General features: G+C 41.3%; 1 protein-coding gene across 3 annotated transcripts in view; it reads left to right on the forward strand.

Annotated features, from left to right (window-relative positions):
• VARS1 (valyl-tRNA synthetase 1) overlaps positions 1 to 21,844 on the forward strand; it is a 53,328-nt gene that overhangs the window by 22,438 nt on the left and 9,046 nt on the right. For all 3 annotated transcript variants that reach the window (XM_089684886.1, XM_089684885.1, XM_089684887.1), the window contains exons 15-27: positions 886 to 1,010; positions 2,643 to 2,746; positions 2,868 to 3,026; positions 4,935 to 5,025; positions 5,173 to 5,278; positions 7,741 to 7,811; positions 10,672 to 10,797; positions 12,730 to 12,834; positions 12,923 to 12,991; positions 13,404 to 13,482; positions 14,399 to 14,526; positions 17,804 to 17,959; positions 21,615 to 21,821. In XM_089684886.1, the coding sequence (XP_089541012.1) occupies positions 886 to 1,010; positions 2,643 to 2,746; positions 2,868 to 3,026; positions 4,935 to 5,025; positions 5,173 to 5,278; positions 7,741 to 7,811; positions 10,672 to 10,797; positions 12,730 to 12,834; positions 12,923 to 12,991; positions 13,404 to 13,482; positions 14,399 to 14,526; positions 17,804 to 17,959; positions 21,615 to 21,821 (1,526 nt within the window). The remainder of the gene's footprint in view (positions 1 to 885; positions 1,011 to 2,642; positions 2,747 to 2,867; positions 3,027 to 4,934; positions 5,026 to 5,172; positions 5,279 to 7,740; positions 7,812 to 10,671; positions 10,798 to 12,729; positions 12,835 to 12,922; positions 12,992 to 13,403; positions 13,483 to 14,398; positions 14,527 to 17,803; positions 17,960 to 21,614; positions 21,822 to 21,844) is intronic.

Raw genomic sequence — 21,844 nt, forward strand, 5'->3', positions numbered from 1 at the left:
ACGGCAGTGCACATAATTGGATAGAGGGAAATGTGTGGAGTCTTTATTGTTTAAGTCAAACTCCACTGAGATGGTTGAAATACATACATGTTGACTGTTTTGCATGCTAGAGGATTTATAATTTTGGCTAACTCACTGGACACAGGTGATGAAGCTTATTCATTTTCCAATCTGAAGACATGGAGGTGACCTAATATTCACGAAGCTTTAGTACTTCATTTAGCAACTATGCATGTTCCTTGCAGGGAGCCTAAGTTTTGCAGTTTGCACGACTCTATCTTTGATTTGTGGGGGGATGGGTCAGATTACTGCAGAGAAGATCATTGCTCACACAGTGATGGCAACGATCCTACCTGCAGCCTGTTACCATGTCCTGCAGTGTTCATGCTGTTGTTGCAGTGAAGATATTATCAAAGGTTAGTAGCACATCTACCAGCATAGGATTGCATGAAGTTTCTATTTATCTATCTGATGTAAAGTAAGACTTCAGTGGGAATTTAAGGCTAGGTTCACATTATTACAGGATGGAAGCTTTTGCAAAATTGCATGCGAGTCTGACCTGCAGGCAGAACACATGCTCTTTTAAAGATGCGCAGGAGTACCATTAGTTCTTAATCCCCCACACATCGACAAAATGCCCGTATACCTTCTGGGTCCATGCAGTGCAGTTTAAACAAAAGGCCAGGGACTTTTTTCCCAATGTTTCTGTGAGTAGGGCAGACCCATTGAAATGAATGGGGTGCCCTACTCGCAGAACATGGCTCACATGAATCTGAACAAAGATGTACTGCTCATCTCCTACACCTATTTGTTTTGTTTTGGGGTCTTCCTTTAGTTCTGCTCACACATTCTCTGTTTTTTTTTCTGTTTTGTAACCCATCACAGGAGCGGTGAAGATCACTCCAGCTCATGATCAGACTGATTATGAGGTGGGGCTGCGACACTCATTGGATTTTGTTAACATCATGGATGACAGTGGTAGTCTGGTCAATGTGCCTGAGCCATTCTTGGTAAGAAAACCTAGGGGATGGGCCCCATGATTGTTTCCAGCCTTTTTTGTTCATGTGAAGATATTATCATCAATCTATTTTTCACCAGGAATAATTTCAAGCTTTCACTATAAAAATTAATTGTCATGCTTTATGGTCAACTGGAGGTCGCTAGGAGATGCGCTGTGTCTGTGACTGCCCTTATCTGTTTAGACCCATTGAAACTTGTGGTTTGCAGTATAGCATGTATGGCAATGCACCTGCTCTATGTGTGATGTGTTGGATCATTTATTATGGATGGCACCGAAGCGTGTTGTACAGTAGAGCACAACGCATTGCAGGTACATTTTTGATTTGTTATGATGTTCATATTGAATGTGTTGGTTTGGTGCAGCTCACCATACTTCAAGTTATGGCACCACAAAGGATCTCAGAAAGCGTCAAACCAGCCCTACAGTTATGACATGCTACTTAGGTGTGTCCACGCACAACCCTTAACACTTTTAATTCTTCTGGCTGTTAGAGGCAAGGAAATACCATTAAGGGTAAGTTTAAGTGTGATTAGTGTTTAAGATAATCGTTCTATTAAGTGATCTTCCAGTACCATGGCATATTATCTAGGCCACTGCTTTGAAGTTCTGATAATTTTTTACACCATTATAGTGCTTGCTTATGTATTTTAATTCATTCTCAGTCTTAGCTCCCTAAATCCTAGGCTTCTAAAGCCAACAAATTTCAACTCTTTGTGGTAATGTTGAGCGCTGACCCACTCCCTCCTGTGTGATCCTATTGGCAAATAAGGCTTCTCATCATAGTGAGTTGCCAGTAGGAATGCCCAGGGAGTGGGGTTAGCAATCGGTGCTACCACAAAATGTCATAAGTTGCTGGTTACATCGGGCTGGATTTCTCAAAACTCAAACTGTAGGAGAATGCAGCTAAAATGATGGTTAATGGTAGGCATCATTGAGATGTCAGTACTGTTTTCTGTATTGTCTTTCTTTTAAATCAGAACTTCAGCCTTACCTTGCATAGTTGTATAGGCGTCTCCAATAAATCAGATAAAGCCCACTTCATTTCCTTCCTGGAGGACATCTAGTATTAGCTAGCACTTTCTTCCCCCGCCTTGCTCTCCGTGGTCCACCCATTTCATTGGATTTAAATTTTTACAATCAGGGAGGCTAAGCATCCGTTGGCTTTATGTAGGGCGGTCTTTATGCAGATGGAAATTCCCACTTCTCCAGACTGATATCAACCCATCATGGCATTTTGATATTTGCACAACTCCTCCCAAGAACCAGTGCACTGTTTGCGTTATGGTGAGGGTTCTTGAGAGGAGTACTGAGGCAGGGTGCTGTGATGATTTCAGGAAGCTATGCACAGCAGCCTGCTAGCTCCTTTCACCAGCTATGAACATGCTGTATTGCATATAGATAAACACAGAGAGCTAGTAATTATGTTACTGGGTCTAAAATAATGTATGCATTAAAAACTAACTTTTTTGAAAAATATCATTATAATGATCGAGGGAAAGGAGGAGCTAGGGAAGGGAAAATTTTAAGCAGATTAAACTTTAGCTTTAATAGGTTTCCTCATTGCTTTCCTTTTCACTGTTTTTCTGAGACTCAAAAGTTAAAGTCTGGTTTCACGTTTCAGGGTATGAAACGCTTTGAGGCCAGAAAAGCGGTCTTAGAGGCTCTGAAACAAAAGGGACTTTTTAAGGAGATAAAGGATAATCCTATGGTGGTCCCTATATGCAGGTAACATGTTTTATACGGTTCTGAGATTTTTTTTTTTTTTTAATGCATGTAAAATCACAGTGATGTTACCTTCCTCTGGTTTTTTTAAATTTTGTTTTCTGCATTCATTTCTCCCTCTTAGTCGATCCAAGGATATTGTGGAGCCCCTCCTAAAGCCCCAGTGGTATGTACGTTGCGATGAGATGGGCAAGAAAGCAGCGGATGTTGTGCAGAATGGACACCTGACAATCAAACCTGAATTTCACACCAAGACCTGGTTCAGCTGGATGGACAATATCAGGTAACCAGTCATGTAATCACAGTACCTGTAGCCTAAAGGAAGTCTGGGCACACAGACCCTGAACAGGGTGTGCTGCTTCCTAGAGACCTTATTCCTAAATTGTACCGTAAGGGTAGAGCAGCTGGTATGCCTGTTTCTGTCATGAAGCATCTTTGGTATTATCTTTGATATTGTCATGATGGATGGATATCATAATATATATTCTAAAATATACTTAATGCTGTGCTGCTAATGTAAAGTATACATACCAAATGATCAAACAACTGAATATGAAAACATCAAATATACATAAATTGTGCATAAATCATACAAATAAAATGTCCATAGAAACAAGTCCATGTGAATATGAATTAGAACAGTGAATCGTGGATATAGCTTTACATCAACTTCCTTCACAACTCCATCGGATTTCTCACATGCTCATATAACCAACACCATCTCTTAGGGTGCTGCAAAACATGTAGATTGTGCCACCTCAGTGCTCACAGAACTCTTACCTTAAGACAATTAGAATGCACTTAAGATAATGAAGAAATTGGGGTTCCTTCACTCTCCTGGTCATCCACAATTTTAGAACCACTGGGTGCCCTCTTTCCTTTCCCTTGATCTCCGAACCAGAGAAAAAAAACGGTCCCTTTAAGGGTTGCTTAGGATCAAATCTGTCAGCAGTGTTGTCCCCGGGGGCCCCGTGTCACTTGGCTCGGCTCCACGAGCTATATCCACGACTCACTGTTCTAATTCATATTCCAATGGACTTGTTTCTATGGACATTTTATTTTTATGTATATTTGATGTTTTCATATTCAATTGTTTGATGATTTGGTATGTGTACTTTACTTTAGCAGCGCAGCATTAAGTTTTTTACTTATTTATGGTTCTGTTGTGGGAACACAATTCTTGATGCTAGCAGAAGCTCTATACATTATTATTCATTAAACGGTCACATTGAGGTAGCGCAGGAGTTCTTTATTTTGTCTATCATTTATATTCTGTTACTTACAAGAAATTCAGTAAATTATAACCCTCAACTTGCTTTCCTACACATGAAACCTAATGTGTGCTGACTGAGCAAATTATCTGAAATTATATGTGCCAAGACAGAGTGAATGTTAAGGGAGGAGCTATTATTGGTATCCACAGAGTTGATATTGATGGCAGCACCCTCTAACAATCAGCCAAGGCTACATGAAGCTCAGGCACTTTTCTGAGACTGGCTATGTATGAGGGTTCTTCAAAAAGTTACCACACTTTTTAACACACAAAATATACACGTGTGTGTGTAACGTTTTGAAGAACCCTCATACATTTAGACTGATTATTGAGGATGTTCTGCCTTTGATAAATATTTAATTCCATGAGCACCTGTGACTGTTCCTTTTCAACATGCCAGGATGGTTGTTTTCAGATAAGAGCTTGGGATTCATACAGCTTTGGCTTTCCTATGGACACTGATAGAAATATGTAGAAATATCTAGGCTGCCATTGCTGACCTTCTGAAAATGCTTATTGCCTGATTGTCTTTGGCTTCAGTATTTTCTCACTCACCTAACCCAAGCATGTAGCAAATGAAGCCAGAACTCCTGATCTGTAAACTTGGTATGGGTCAGTGCCAGAAACACTGTTGAAGCCATCAGTTCAGCATGACAGCAAGGCAACAAGTATTTTCAAAAGTAGTGGTCAGCAGTGGATTTCCCCATTTTTAACTCGGTTTAGGGTTTTCTTTAATTATGTGAAAGCTGTAAAGCATTGAACAGAGTGTAACTGTTTCCAGGAAAATCTCTAAATTTCTTTCAAACAATGTGGTGCAGCATGCCTACAAATAGGTTTTGAATTGGTATCTCTTTTTTTCTCCATTTGTCTTTAGACCTCTGCTAACTGACTTTTGTCCATGTTGTGCTCTCTTCCTAGGGACTGGTGCATATCACGACAGCTGTGGTGGGGTCATCGAATTCCAGCCTACTTTGTCACCATCAACGATCCTTCAGTACCACCAGGAGAGGTGAGCTGCTTGGGGTGTAAGAATAGTTCTATAGATAGGAGAGTACTCTCTGAGTAACTAGCTGGAGAGGGTGTAGGTAGGGATGTAACTTGTAAAGAACATATAAAGATCTTACGGGTTTTGTTATTGTAAATGTTGTCTACACAGGACACAGATGGCAAGTACTGGATCAGCGGTCGTTCAGAGGAGGAAGCAAGACAAAAGGCAGCGAAAACGTTTAATGTGGCTCCTGCAAAAGTTACACTTAAACAGGGTATGTCCTTAAAAATAGACATTACTAGAGTTCACTTATTAAAGGGAGTTTGTTTTTCTTATTTATTTATTTTTTTACATTTAATGTGGTGGATGCATAAATTTAAATTTTTCAGACCAAGAACATTTTTTATAAGTACAGGAAGATCCCTGTTGACTTTGCCAGAAATCATTGTAACTTCATGTGAGCTGAACTGAAATCTCAAATAATGTTATGAGCTTTCTCTTTCATCTTCTGTGAAGTACAGAACACCATCTCCCTTGTAATGGTGATGAGAAAGAGGGATGTTTTGTAGTGCTAACTCATTTCCTGTCCTTTGGTGACAACACTGCTGCTCTATAGGTGAAGCACAGTGAGTGAGTATTGTCACCTTATAACAGGAAATGTTTTATTTGTCAGCTTGGGCACACCCTTCAGGGAGCATTCAAACAGCATTTGCTCCCATACTGAAAAAACTATTTCCATCACCTCTGTAGAGGAGGTTCTTCTACTTTTCTTAAATCATTTCTATACCCAAAAACCAAACTGATATACTATATTGCAGCTAACCAGTACTTACTGTGTGTGTGTGTGTGTATGTGTATATATATATATATATATATATATATATATATATGGTGGCTGCATTGGTTTTGTTTTATTCAGGCTTTTCTTTTCCTCCTTTTTTTTTCACTAAACCTCTAAGTCGAGAAGCTTTGAATTTCTTTGCTTAAAACAACATTCTTGTATCTAAAGCCAACTTTATTTTAGTTTGGGATAGAATGTGAGGGGATAGAACCCTTTTTAGATTGCTACAGCTTTCTATGTGACGGCTGGGGAGATTTATTTTCCCTGTTTGTCCTGGTAACCACTCTCACTGTGATGGCAAATCAAACATTTTGAGTGGTCACTTTAATAGGAATAGGGAGGACGTCTTTCAAGAGGTACACTTGTTTTGGTGACTGCCTAAGAGGGGATTTTAACCACCTCCCTCCCACCATATAGTAATATGACGGACGCAAGGCGGTTCTCTCGTTCTGGGAGGATGTCATATGACGTCCTCCCATTCTAACCGCGCAGGCGAGGCTCTCAGAGCACGCGGCGATTGGCGGTGCGCTGTGTCCCTCGGACACAGCGGATCACCGATCCACGGAAAGAGCCGAAGATGTCGGCTCGGTCGTGATCAGCTATGTCGAATCACAGCTGATCACATGTAAACAGGGAAATGCCGGTTATCGGCATTTCTCTCCCCACGAGCTGTCACGCTGACAGCTAGTGAGGAGAGGAGAGCCAGTAATTCGGCATTCGGAGGGGTCATGTACACAGATCATCAGAGCACTGATGATCTGTGTAGCCCCAGCAGCACCACATGTCAGTGTCCATCAGTGCCAGCTCTCAGTGCTCATCCATGCCACCTGACAGTGCCCATCAGTGCCACATTAATGCCACATATCAGTGCCCATCTGAGCTGCCTTTCAGTGTCACCCATCGGGGCCAGCCAATGCCAACTATCAGTGCCAGTCAGCGCCGACTATCAGTGTGCATCAGTGCCGCTTATCAGTGCCCGTCAGTGCTTCGCATCAGTGCCACCTATCAGTGCCCGTCAGTGTTGCCTATCAGTGCCGCTTATCAGTGCCAGTCAGTGCCGCCTATCAGTACTGCCTTTCAGTGCCCATCAGTGATGCCTGTCAATGCCCATCAGTGCCACCTACCATTGCCTCCTCATCAGTGCCCATCAGTGCCACCTATCAGTGTCCATCAGTGCAGCCAATTAGTGGCCATCACTGCAGCCTCATTAGCGCACATCAGTGAAGGAGAAAAATCACTTATTTACACAATTTTATAACAAAAACTAAGACTTTTTTTTTTTTTTTTCAAAATTTTCTGTGGTTTTTGGTTTGTTTAAGAAAAAATAAAAAAACCCAGAGGTGATTAAATACCACCAAAATAAAGCTCTATCTGTCACAAAAAAATGCTAAAAATGTCATATGGGTACAGTGTTGCATGACCGCGCAATTGTCATTCAAAGTGCAACAGCGCTGAAAGCTGGAAATTGGCCTGGGCAGGAAGGGGGTATAAGTGCCCTGTAGGCTAGTGGTTAAAGAGATGTCCTCCAACTTCCTGCTGTCTCCAGACAGGAAGGGAGGAAATACATCTCCATTCCCCCATAGGACACAATCTAGAAAGACTCCTACATCTCAAGGCAGCAGTTATAATAGCTGCTGTCCAGTTGCATAGTATAGTCCTCTGATACCCCCAAAAAGTAATTTTTTCCAAATATCCCTTAGTGGAAGCAGCTGTATGCTTACTATGTTTGCAACACAAATAACATACCCTGTGCAGGGGAAGGCAAATACTGTAACCATGACCTGTGTTTAGAATATTGGAGAACTGAAACTGAGAAACATCAGGTTAATACCTCTAAAAGTATTTGGACCATGTAGCTTGATGTCATTGGGATAACTGTCTTTTTTGTTCTGTAGATGAGGATGTGCTTGACACATGGTTTTCTTCTGGTCTGTTCCCATTCTCCATCTTTGGCTGGCCCAATGAGGTGAGAAGTTCTGCAGAAAGTTGTTCATATGACATGAATTTCATCTCTTAAAAGCCAATCGGATATGATCTTAGATTGAAATGTTATTTGTTGCTGTTGTCCACAATTTCTTATTGCACTGTTTTGGTGAATAAATATAATGGTGCTCTATTGTATAGCACCATAAGGTATTTAACTCCTTCCCATTGAGCATAGGCACATATGCGGCCTCACGGAAGTGGGTCTTCTGCTGTGGGGCCTCGTATGTGCATACAGGTGTTCGTGCTGAGAGTGCACTGCACAGCAGAGACTGAGCTGTTACAGACAGGGAGACAGGGGGACCGGCTCTCGATCAGGGGATTGTTGTGGTAGCCTGTAATTGGCAATCACAATGATCAGTCACTTTATAGCCCAGCCTGTGTTCCTTCTCCTCTTGAAAGGAAATGCAAGGTACAGTGTATATTTTTCTCCTTGCTACAGGGGAAAATTGTAAACCGTAAAAATATAAAAATAATACATTAAAATATCTAGATCAGGTTTGACTTAGGTCATTCTCAGGGTTAGGTATAATGTCAAGGTTGGGGTCAGAGATCAGGGCCAGGTTGGGAATTTAAAAAAAAAAAAACAACAAAAAGCATTTTTTATTGTGTGTTTTAGGTAGGATAAAAAAGAAAAATGCACACTAATGATTCTGGGCCCTACTACAAGTATAAACAACAAATAACATGCACGTATGTAGTATTGGTGAAATTGTTAGGAGCAGGAGAATTTGGGTTGTTCTTTAGTGGTTGGTCATGTTAATAGAAAAAAATATACAAGTACATTTTACAAAAAAAAATATTTTTTACTACTTTGAGCCAGTTTTCCTTTGCTAATAATTAGGGATGCACCGATACCATTTATTTTATCGGCGAGTACGATACCAACACTTTCGGTCAAGTACTCGCCGATACTGATAGTTTGCGGTGCGATTTGTGTTAATGGATGCAAATTACACCGCAAAGATTATCATGGGATTTGAACAAGAATGCATATTGCATGCGGTTTCCCCTCTACTCCTGTGTGAACCCAGGCTTGTCATTGCTGGAGTTCACACAGGAGCAATGTGGGAAACCTCCCTGCAGGCGTCCCATACTGCCTCTCAGTGGTAGGAGACGAGAGATAGTGGCAGAGATTTGAAATCTCTGACGCTTACTTTCCTCTCTTTGTAGCGATGACAGTTTGGGCTTGATGGCATCTGTTTGGTCAGCACTGTCCATGTGACATGTAGCTGCTGAATCATTTTTACAAGCAGCGGGAAGGGACGTCGTTACCCCCCCCCCCCTCCCGCCGCCTTCTACAGTTTTCTTGGGCTCTCTCGTCCCACAGGGGAATCCGAAAATGCAGCCGGCACTTCCGCCGGCTGACCATAGAGTTAATCGAAGACCAGAAAAAAGAAACCGGAAGCTACGCGCATTTCATAATTTTCTTTTCGCCAGATATTAACAGCGCCATTTTTAAATTGGGAAAGCCTCTGATGACACCGTTCTTGGTGTGATCAGATGCTTTAAGAGCAGAGGAGAAATGTAGAGTCTAATGGACCCCAGATTTCTCAGAAAAGAGTACTTGTCATTGCCTTTTGATTTCACAGGGGATATTTACATTCCCTTTCACAATAAAAATTATTAAAAAAAAGAAAGGTACAGTGTACATAAGTAAAAAATCAACCCCGCCCCCCCCTTCCTGTGCGCATAAACAGAGATTTCACCATGCATGTGAGATATCACCTTGAACATCAGATTGAGGGCAGTAATTCTAGCACTGGACCTTCTGTGTAGATGTAAAGGGGTGACCTGTAAAGGCCCTGAAATGCCAGGATAATAGAAGCACCCCCCCAAATGACCCCTTTTTGGAAAGTAGACACTCCAAGATATTTGCTAAGAGGCATGGTGAGTATTTTGCAAATCACATTGTTGCCACAAGTTTTTGGAAAATGAAGAAAAGAAAAAAAAATTTTTGTTTTCTTTCTTTTTTTTCTTTTTCAAAGCCCTGTGATAAAAATGATATTTGCAAAATACTCATCATGCCTCTTATCAAATTCCTTGGGGTGTTTACTTTCCAAATAGTGGTCATTTGGGGGGGAGGGGTTTGTACTGTCCTGGCATTTTTGGTTTGTACTGTCCTGGCATTTTAGGGCCTCCGAAACTGTGATAGGTAGTCAGGAAGTGACATGAGGGAATACCTAAAAGTGGTCATTGGATTTTGGGGGCTAGCTTTGAGTTTATTGGATATTTTTTATAACCGAAAGTAGAACATCTTCTTCTTTTTTTTTTTTTTGTCTTTTTTCATTCATAACAACACAAAAAATAAAAAACCCAGTGGTGATCAAATACCAGCAAAAGAAACCTCTATTTGTGTTTTAAAAAAAAAGAACATAAACTTTGTTTGAGTACAACATTGCATGACCACAGAATTACCAGTTGAAATAGCGCTGTGCTGAATAGCAAAAAATGGCCTGGTCAGGAAGGGGGGGGGATAAGTCTTCCGGAGGGCAAGTGGATAGTGGCCTAGGCAGGTGTACAGACATCTCACCAATAGAATTCCAGAAAGTAGGAAGAAAGTGTTAAATGGTTCAACCCTTCAATGTTCAGCCAATACTGAAATATGTATTTGTGTAGAATGACTCATTTTATTCTTAGCAAGATTGTCTCATCCAATAAAGTTAGTGTTTGTATTATTATTTTTGTTTCTGAATTTAGGGTCTTGTTTACACCTGCAGTCAGTGGGCGATAAAAATAGGTGCTTGAGCCACGTTTTTACCTCTACTTTTAAGCAGCAAAGGCAACTGGACGAAGTTGTAAACATGCCACAATGCCTTACTTTACACACCTCTCTCCTTTAGAATGAAGATCTGTCCGTTTTCTACCCTGGTGCACTCCTGGAGACTGGCCATGACATCTTGTTCTTCTGGGTGGCTCGAATGGTGATGCTTGGCCTCACACTGACTGGGAAGCTGCCCTTTAAAGAGGTACACTATTCTCTTATCCTATATGTCTTGATAACACTAAAATGGTAAGACAGCAAATGTATGCTATTGTGTGTTCAGAAAAATGGGTTCCCGGTCTCTCTGCTAATACAGTTATAATTTTTATAAAGTTGTTCATATGACATGAATTTCCTCTCTTAAAAGCCAGTCGGATATGATCTTAGATTGAAATGTCATTGGTTGCTGTTGTTCACCATTTCTTATTGCACTATTTTGGTAAAAATTTATATAATGGTGTTCTATTGCAGTGTATAGCACCCTAAGCTATTTAACCCATTCTCACTGAGCACAGGCATATATGCGGCCTCACGGAAGTGAGTCTTCTGCTATGGGGCCTCGTATGTACATGCAGGTGTTCGTGCTGAGAGTGCACTGCACAGCAGAGACTGAGCTGTTACTGAGAGTCTCATACTAACAACTTTGAGACGGGAGGACCAACTCTCGATCACGGGATTGCTATGATAGCCTGCAATTGGCAATCACAACGATCACTCATTATATAGCCCACCCTGTGATCTTTCTCCCCTTGAAAGGAAATGCAAGGTACAATGTATCTTTTTCTCCTTGCTGCAGTGGAAAATTGTAAACAGTAAAAATATAAAAATAATACATTAAAATATCTAGATCAGGTTTGACCTAGGTCATTTTCAGGGTTAGGTTTAGAGTCGAGCTGTTACTGACAGCTCTAAGTCTCATACTTTTAATTACTCATAATTTTTATGTGAACCTGTAAGTAGAACAGGAACAACATACAAAAAAACCCTAACATTTTACTACATTCACGAGACTTGTCCTATTATTGACTTGCCGTAGTTCAAACAGCATTGTAGAAACAGTCAGTACAAACTGGTGTGAGAGGGGGGTGAAGAGCATTACCAGGTATTGGGGCATAACCTGGTCTTATTATTATTTCTCTGCATACTCCAGGAATTCCAAACACACAGTACACGTAGTACCTAACCTGTTTATCATTTTCTTCATTTTCTAAACCCAGAAAGGCGGCTGATATGCACATTAGCTTAGCAAATGTTTCCTAATGAGGAGAGGCTCCTAATTATTTGAATTGTTGCATGTACAGGTGAGTATTAGGCAATTTTAGTGGTATCACATGAAAATATCTACATATATGGCGATTGACGTCACTAGCCATTGGGTGGATTAAAACCTTTTCTCCACATCTGTTGATCAAGTAGACATTAAATATACAATATATATCTATTACAGCTTCATAGGCTACAAGGGGTTATCATAGTACATATACCGAATTTGGATGTGTATGGGTGACTGTCATCTTAGGGTCTCCAACAAATGCATAGATTCCCCATAGCATGGACGCATCAACCCCTTCCCAATCACAATCTTTATTATAGTTTCCATGCGCAATGCTGCATGCTGAGTATATATTGAACCGTAACATCAGGCAAAATAAAAAAAATAAACACCCAGCAAGGGTTTAAAACAAAGTAGCCCTGGCTACAATACGAACTTCCTCTCTGGAGCTGTCCTCGGGAGTAATCCTTCTACCCCTAGATGCCCTTCCTTGCCTGCATTGACTGGCAAGAACACTAGGGAAAAGCAATAACATGGAAATCCTTTCGTTTAGGGCTTCTCTATGGTGCCCTGTACTTGCATACAGTATTGCAAAAATTACATCAGAGCTGCGCTCTTCACCAATGAGTCCTGTCCAAGGCTAGAGAAGATCCAAAGAGGAACTTGCACATTACATGACCAGCCTAAAGACCTCTGAAAAGATCATTCTTAAATAATGAAAATCAAAAAAGTATGATCAGGGGTTCCTTCATGGGATGAGGGGGCCGACTAGTGGGTGAGCCTGGAAATTGGGTTTAGATATATGTTATCCTTTAGACAGCTAGCAGTCTTTTGTGTCACTATTATCTTACTATTATCTTTCAGGTGTACCTACATGCTATAGTACGTGATGCTCATGGGCGTAAAATGAGCAAGTCCCTTGGAAATGTAATTGATCCCCTGGATGTGATCAATGGGATAAGCCTGGAGGTAAAGGATGAACATGGGGAAAGGTAAAGAGACAAAAATGATGTTCATTTTGCTACTCTTCAGAATCCTTTTATTATCTTCCCAACAGGGCCTGCATGCTCAGCTGTTGGACAGTAACTTGGATCCTGCTGAGCTGGAGAAAGCCAAGGAAGGACAGGTGGGTGCTTCTCACAAGACTGAAAAATGTTACTAATAACTGAACTTAGTCAAACCCCTGAACCCCCCACCCCCCCATCATCCCAACTGCTGCTTTATAATGATGCTGAAATTCTCTTCAGAGATATCTGCCCCAGCGTCTGACTTTTGAGGAGCCGTACACCAAAAATCTTCAGTCTTTGTATATAGCTCCTTGTAAGGAAATGGGAATTTTGTCAGACTGGCTGTAAACTAGAGGGAAGGCAGCAACAATGCCAAGGACCTGAGTAAGCAGCTGGGATGGTGGTGAAAAGGTTACTGCAGTTTAGTTTTGGGGTGGAGTTTAATGAAATTTCAAACAAAAGTACATCTGTACTTTAATTACATGAGATGTCGAGTTTTCATTTTACACTATGCTTTTCCTTACTCCTCAGAAATTTGACTACCCCAGTGGGATCCCTGAATGTGGGACTGATGCCCTGAGATTTGCCTTGTGTGCCTACACTAGTCAAGGTATGTAGTCTCCTGTGCATCGCTCTGTTGTGTGTTCCTTGAGCTCTGGAAGGTTTTACCCCCTTCATGGCCAGGACATTTTTACTATTTAGCACTGTTTTTAGAAATTGTGAGGTCATGCAACACTGTACCCATATGACATTTATATCACTTTTCTTCACACAAGTAGAGCATTCTTTTGGTGGTATCTGATTACCACCCAGTTTTTAGTTTTTACCATGTAATTGAAAAAAAAAAACTGCGAACTTTGAAAAAAACAGTATTTTTTTACTTTCTGCTATCACATACAGTATCCAATAAAAAAAATATAATTTGTTCATAAATTTAGACCAAAATGTATTCTGCTACATGTCTTTGATAAAAAACAATTCCAATAAGTGTATATTGATTGGTCTGTGTGAAAGTTACAGCATCTACAAACTATGGTATATATATATTGGAAATGTTATTTATTTATTTTTTACTAGCAGTGATCAGCGACTTATAATGGGACTGTGATAGTGTGGCGGGCAATCTGACACTGAGTGGGAAATGACACCGACATCACCAGTGACACTAATTCAGTGTTCCGTGATAATACTGTATACTGTCACTGTACTGATGACACTGGCTGGGAAGGGGTTAACATCTCAGGGTAATCAAAGGTTTGAGTGTGTGCCTAACAAGTTAATGTGTGTAATATGTGCTGCTTTTTACTAAAAATCTATTTGTTCCATCTCCCTGCTGTGCGGGGGGGGCGCACGTCACTGTGCCTGTAGGAGCCATCTGTCCGCAGTACAGTGCAGGCCGGTGGTCCTAAAGTGGTAAAGCCAAACTTCTGGGAAAATTAAAAAAAATTACCTAGTAGTGGTTCTGCCTCCACATTGTAAGGACTAAATGCAATATGAAACAACTCTGACAAATCTTTCTACGCCAGGACGTGACATTAACCTGGATGTGAACAGGATCTTGGGTTACCGCCATTTCTGCAACAAACTCTGGAATGCAACAAAGTTTGCCATGAGAGGCCTGGGAGATAAATTCACACCTCCGGACTCCTCACTGGTGAGAGAGAGTTTCTTTGTTGAGTTTTTACCATTGTTCTCACAATGCCAGCCAACAGCTACTTAAACTTTTAAAATGTATGCATGTGAGCTCTTCTATCTGCTAATGTATTTGTAATTGTGTTCAATAGCATCAATACTACCAACGCATTATATAGTCAGAGCATTCAGATTTCAGATTCCTGAGTCACCACTCTTTTTCTGCTTTTAGCCTATTTGTTAGATTATGCACAAGTACAATTATAAGTGAACATAGAATGGAGGTGCTTCCTCTGCTCTCCACTCCTTGCAAGAAAGCTGTCCAGAAGGAAATACCCTGTTTCCCCTAAAATAAGACCTACCTCGTAAATAAGACCTAGTGCTATTTTTGGGAATTGCTAAAGTATAAGACCTACCCCGAAAATAAGACCTAGTTGTGATCAGGGCTTTTTTTCAGCTGGAACATGGCAGAATGCCATTCCATCACCTCCGGCACTGGCCCTGCGCACACCCATATCTACTGTCTCTTATAAACACAGAAGCACGGCTGAAGTGACAGCACCATCCACTCCCACAGAACCTCCCTACCTCTGTACTCACTGTGGGACAGGGAAGGAACAGATATCTGAGAGGTGCAGTGTGTTTAGGGACGGGGCATCTACTCCGGCAGCCTAATGCATGGAAGCCGATGCCCCAGGGGTGATCACCGGGCAGTGGGGAAGAGGCAGAGCGGTGAGTAAGCGCGCTTAGTGCACTGTGTGGGAAGATAGGACCCGAAACGGGAGTTACTATAGAGAGGAGCCGGCTGCTGACAGCTGTGTTTTGCAAAGCTAGCTAAACATATGAGGGCAGTGGAGGGGGAGGGGGGATGTGCAAAGGTGAGCTGCCGTCAGGTGTTGCAGAGGTAAATTGAGTCAGGTGAGTTGCAGACTGTGCATAGGTGAGCTGTGGCTGGGGGGGTGCAGAGGTGAGCTGAGTTGCAACCCACATTTGCACCCCCCAGCCACAGCTCAGATCTGTACCCCCTGGCCACAGCTCAACTCTGCACTCCATGGCCACAGCTCACCTCTGCATTCCCCGTCTGCAACTCACCCCTGCACTCTTGCCTGTGGCTCATATCTGCACCCTGTCTGAAACACCTGTCAAGTCACCCCTGCAACACCTTACTTCAGCTCACAACTGTCATCAGCTGGCCCTCTCCATAGTAATCCTCATCCACAACTGCCTGCAGCTCACCTCTGCGCCCCCTGTCCAGACCTGGACATTTAAAAAATAAGACCTACCCCGAAAATAAGACCTAGTGTGTTTTTTTGGAGCCAAAAAAAATATAAGACAGTGTCTTATTTTTGGGGAAACACAGGGTATGAGAATTACCATCTATGATTTGCTTTTGAACATACAAGTTTCATTATGTCATTCTCGTATTTACTTACTGCCCTGGAACAAGCATGTTTATAAGAGGTTATTTAGGCCAGTATAGTTATTACATATATACACTCACCGGCCACTTTATTAGGTACACCTTGCTAGTGCCAAGAAAATATCCTCCACACCATTACACCACCAGCCGGAACTATTGATACAAGGTAGGATGGATCCATGCTTTCATGTTATTTACCCCAAATTCTGACCCTACCATCTGAATGTCGCAGCAACCAGTCTGCCCATTCTCTGACATCAACAAGGCATTTTTATCCACACAACTGCCACTCACTGGATTTTTTTTTCCTCTGTAAACCCTAGAGATGGTTGTGCCCATCTGGCACCAACAACCTTGCATGGTCACTTAAATCCCCATTCTGATGTTCGGTTTGAACTTCAGCAAGTCGTCTTCACCACGTCTACATGCCTAAATGCATTGAGTTGCTGCCATGTGATTGGCTGATTAGCAATTTGTGTTACCAAGCACGTGAACAGGTGTACCTAATAATGTGGCCAGTGAGTGTATATTTCAAGTAATTATACTGACAGCATTTAAAATGATTAAAGTATGGCTAAACCTTTTTACATTTACTATCGTACTGATGTGACCCAGCGTTAGCTGATAGCAGGATATTACCTGCGATCAGCTGACTGGGCACTGCCGTGCCACGCTTTAGTTAAAGTTCCGCTTTAGGATTCTCCTTTACTTCTAGTTTGACTGTTTCTTGAGATTGTTGCATGACTCTTAGTTGTGTCACTGTGTGCAGATGACAGCACTCTTAGTGTTTGGAAGATGGATCTCTTAAGTGGCAGGCAGCCTGTCACTGGTAGCTGAGAAAAGGGTGCTGCCAATTCCTCTGTAGAAATATCTGACAAAGCTCAATTGCCCCAAAGTGAGGAATGGTGGTTCATATCTAAAGGAAAACCAGCTGTAGCTGCTACAAGAAAACACTTCTGTGCTGCAGTTTAAATCACTGCTTCCTATAGAGAGATGTTTTTGCCACTAAAATGAACATATTCTGAGTGGCAGATTATACGCAGGCATTGTCCACAATCCCTAGAGTGTGCTTCTATTTTATTTTTATTTTATAATCCCAGTGATTAGAATTAATAGCGACACTCTTGGAGAGTGGGATGTGAATGGCTTAAGAAGCCAATATACCTAGAAGTCTCAGAGAAAGGAAGGAGATACTTTACGTAGATTCCTGTGGCACACCTACAGCTGTCACAGTGTAAACTATGAAGCTTCTGCTCCTGGTATTGAAGGCAATGTTAGGAATGTATTGGTGGACAAGTTTTGATGGTAATGTGCGACTGAACATTATAAACCCTGAGATAATGCATCTTTAGACTGTTCTCTTTTAAATTAAAGTGACTGTAAACCCCCACCTTATAAAACAACTCATTCAGTTTAAAACGAAAGACAAAACATTTGTGTATAGATATAAAAAAAATATATAAATACAATTTTTTCCCTTTTTTTTTTAAGTGACCACATTATCTCTGTTCTCAACTACATATGAGCTGGGGGAGGAGAAACAGCAGCATACTGATCTTCCTTGTGAAAGGTTGTGCAGAGGGGGCGTGTCAGGACAAGTCTGATCTGGAGGAGAGCAGGCTGATTTCCCAGCACAGAGAGCTGACCACTCTGTCTTCTTCTGCTTAGTGTGGTCCGCTCTTAATAGGAAAGCAGAGGGACTGGCAGGAACAGCAGGGATTTCACACAAAAGGAAGCAATTCTGAGAACAGGATACTTTTTCATACAAGAACATGGTACAGCAGGCACATATTAGAAATATGAAATGTTGGGTTTACATATTCTTTGGGTGTCCTTGTGTTTTGCATATAGGGTATCATATTTAATTTATGTTTTTTAGCCCACTGGACAGGAAAGTTTGGCTGATCTCTGGATCCTAAGTCGTCTTAGTCTTGCGATTGATCTGTGTAACACTGGTTTCCAAAATTACGACTTCCCAGGAACTACTACGGCAGTATATAACTTCTGGCTATATGATCTCTGTGATGTGTATCTGGTAAGAAATGTTATCTCTTTTTTTTTCCTACTTCTGAGAGCATTTGTGGTTTTCTTTGTATGCAGTATTTTCTTTATCACTAGGCGGCCGCTGTGTGCTGAATCACACACACACATATATATATATATATATATATATATATATATATATATATATATATATATATACCTGATCCAGCATTTCTGGGTAGGGATTGCGCCTGCTGTCCTGACTGTGCTGTCTATTGCTATAGCACAAGCCGATCAGCTGGTCCCAGTTTATGGTTGGGACCTGCTGATCGCCTGAGCGAATGACAGAACAGAGCTCTGTTTTGGCAAACAACACAGAGCTCTGTACAGACAGCAGTAATGTGCCTTTTTTTTTTCTCCCTGCTAAGCAGGGAGTAAAAACAGGCACATCGCTTAGTAAAAGCACATACATAGAGTAGACATTTTTAGGCACACAGTTAACCCTTTGATTGCCCCCTGAACCCAGCTAGTGTCATTAGTACAGTGTCCGTGTATGATATTATCACTGTATTAGTGTCACTGGAGATGTCAGTGGCAGTTTGTTAGTTCCCACAAAGTGTCAGTTATTGTCAGATCGCCCAGCGCACTATCACAGTCCCAGTATAAGCCACTGATCACTGCCATCACTAGTATTTAAAAAAATTCCAGTATAAATCCCATAGTTTGTAGACACTATAACTTTCATGCAAACCAATTAATATCTACTTATTGGGATTTTTTTTACCATAGACATGTAACAGAATACATTTTGGCCTAAATTTATGAAGAATGTTTTTTTTAATTGGATATCTTTTATAGCAGAAAGTAAAAAATATGTTTTTTTTTTGTTTTTTTTCTTCAAAATTTTTGGCTTGCCCCAGGAAGGAAGATTTTTAAAAGAGCAGGAAACATTTAAGAAACATAAGAATGGGGGTTAATTTTAATACTGCATGTAAGAATACATTTATATAGTGGCTTATTTAAAATATGGAACGTAGGAGTAGATTTTATTACTGCTTTAAAGTAGCGCAGTGCCGAAAAGCAAAAAAAATGGCCTGGTCATGAAGAAGGTAAAATCTTCCAGGGCTTAAGTTGTTAAAGGCATTATAAACCAACTGACCTGCACTGTGTTATTCACTTGCATAAGATGCTCACTGAACATGTAGTTTCATGGTGTAATTTGTTATCCTGTATGCACATCCCATAGTAGTGTAAATCTTAACATTCTGGCGTCCGAAATTTGTTTGTGTCCAAATCTGAGGCATGCTGCATGACTGCACAGATTAATGCATGATCTCGGTCTGTAGTTTGCGGGATAAGTTCACCTTTGGTAACATGTTACATGTCCCACCTGTTTTTTGGGTGGAACATGTAACATTTTCCCATTGCTACAGCTGCTGCCCCTCCTCCTTGTGACAGAAGTGAGAAGTTCTCCATACAAGCTGTCACTTTTCTAAAACAACCCTGCTGTGCAGGGCTCCGCCCACACAGCCACATCATTCACAGTCTTCTGTGAATTAATGAACTACAAGTCCCAACAGCCTTGGCAGCTGTCGGCTTGTAGTTCTCAATGAACTACCATTCAGAAATTCATTGAATCTTCCTGTCCGTATATATCTGCTTGCTCGCACTTGCATGGCACCTGGGAACTGCTGATCACTGGTGTAATGCTTTACAGGCTCCTGCAACCAAAAATAATAAATGCACATTTTTTTTACCTTTTGTGCATTTATTATTTTTGATCAAAAGTTGAACTTATCCTTTTAAGAACTGGCACTTCATGTGAAGAAATTACATATCACACAATCCCTGGATCCTTGCGGTTAGTGCTTTTCAGGTGAGAGCCAAGTTATTAGATCAGACGCAAGCAGGCAGAGCAATTACCAGAGCTCACCATGCAGTTTCATCACATTAGCACTCCCTCATTTGTGATGGTGAGGCGTGGATTGTGGCCTGGACAAAACATTGCTTGTCCTTATAGCAAATAGAGACAAGCTAGATTAAAAAAAAGGATAGGTTTACCCTTAGTGACATGTTACACTCGTATTTAGGGTGTAACATGTTACTATATAGCAACCCCAACCCCTACCCCAAATATGACAATGGCTGCACCTGCCATCACATTTTAAATCCGGCTTTCCTGTGCAAGGCTCCGCCCCCCCCCACACACACACACAACTGCGTCATTTATTCTGAGATCTGTGAATGAGTAGACCACAAGTCCTACTGACTTATAATTTCAATGAACTGCGAGTGCACTGATCAGCATGCTCCTAGGTAATGCACACTGCCTACAGCTCAGTAACTGTCTGCCCATACAGAAGTACAGGCAGAGAGCTGTCCAGTAGCGTGTGCAAGAGCCTGACGTCACACCTGTGATCCACTGATTATGTGTGTATTGGTCTGCAGGCTCCTGTGAATAAAAATAATAAATGCACATTTTTTCTTCAAAAGGGTACATTTATTATTTTTTATTGTTAAGCTGAACTTATCCTTTAATGCATGGACATAGGGGAGTTGATTGGCTATGACACTACAAACTGCAGCCACAACATGTGAGCCCATCATTACAAAGTAAGGCAAACAAACGATACAGGGAATATACCTAGACTAATTCCTTGTTAAAACATCAAATACATTGGAAAATGTACAATAGTTTAAAGGGAAAGTATAGCACATTTAAGTTGTACTTTCCTTAAAGTACTATTACTATTGCATGTTTTTGTTATTTTGTTAAATCTAGAGATTTGCAGTTTAGTCACTAGAGGGATACCTTTTGACTCGGCCTCTTTCAAACTCTGTGCTGGACAGCTGAATAGGGATGAGCTCAGGCTTGTTTGAACACCAGTTCATACTTGCCTGAGCTGTTCCACCAAGAAGCTGTCAAAGCCGACAGTTAATCATAGGCAGTGGAGGCATTCTCTGCTCTGCAGCTGCTCATATGACTGGCTGTTTGTTTTGACATCTGTCTGGTGGGATAGGACACTGGGCTCTTCCCTGCCTGTTACAGAGGGGCGAAATGTATTGTTTTTAATGTGGCAGCCGACCAAAGCTGGGCATAGGTGAGTCGTTCGTTCAACCAGTAGGTTGAATGAAAATAACTAACCTGATTGTCCCATCCACACATTCGAGGTGGATGGGGGTATCCTTCCTTTGTGTTCTGACAGCGGGCAGACTTCCCTGCCTTCAGAATACACTGATCAGCACTGCAGTCTACAGCCTGCAGTGCTGATCGAGTATGGATTTTTTACAGCAGTGTCATTGGCCAGAAGTCAATTGGTAGATTGACTTCTGTTTAACCACAGTGCCCATACATGAATCGAAATTCATTTGGTCCCTGCTGAAGCGGTTGAATTTACATCCATCTTAGGCCAGCTATGAACTTGGGTTGTGAGAAGGAGCAGTAAAACAGTCATTGTTGGCACTGCAAATCAGGAAGAAGAGTATGTACTGAACAAATAGGGATGCACCTCCTGCTATGACATGGCAAAGCTGTTAATGTTTGGTGTTGTCTCAAAGGCAGTGAGACTCCTACTGATTCCTAGTGGTTTAAATAAATAATTATATATGGGTGTTTGGTTTAGTACCGTGTTTTGTGACTTTCATCCTTCAACTAATTTATTGTTTTTATTTCACTTCATCTTCCACCTTCACTTTTTTTTATTCAGGAGTGTTTGAAGCCTGTGTTTGCTGGCACAGATGAAATCGCCATCGCTGTATCACAGAATACCCTGTACACTTGTCTGGATGCTGGTCTCCGTCTCCTTTCCCCCTTCATGCCTTTCCTTACAGAAGAGCTTTATCAGCGCCTCCCCCGAAGATCCTCTGAACAGTTTCCAAGCATCTCTGTAGCTCCTTATCCTGAAAATAGTGAGGTAAGCACCTCGAAGAATCATCA

This window comes from Staurois parvus, unplaced genomic scaffold (genome assembly GCF_062004578.1).
Source record: "Staurois parvus isolate SC_StPar_1 unplaced genomic scaffold, SC_StPar_1.0 ptg000361l, whole genome shotgun sequence".
In the NCBI taxonomy this organism is placed as follows: Eukaryota; Metazoa; Chordata; class Amphibia; order Anura; family Ranidae; genus Staurois; species Staurois parvus.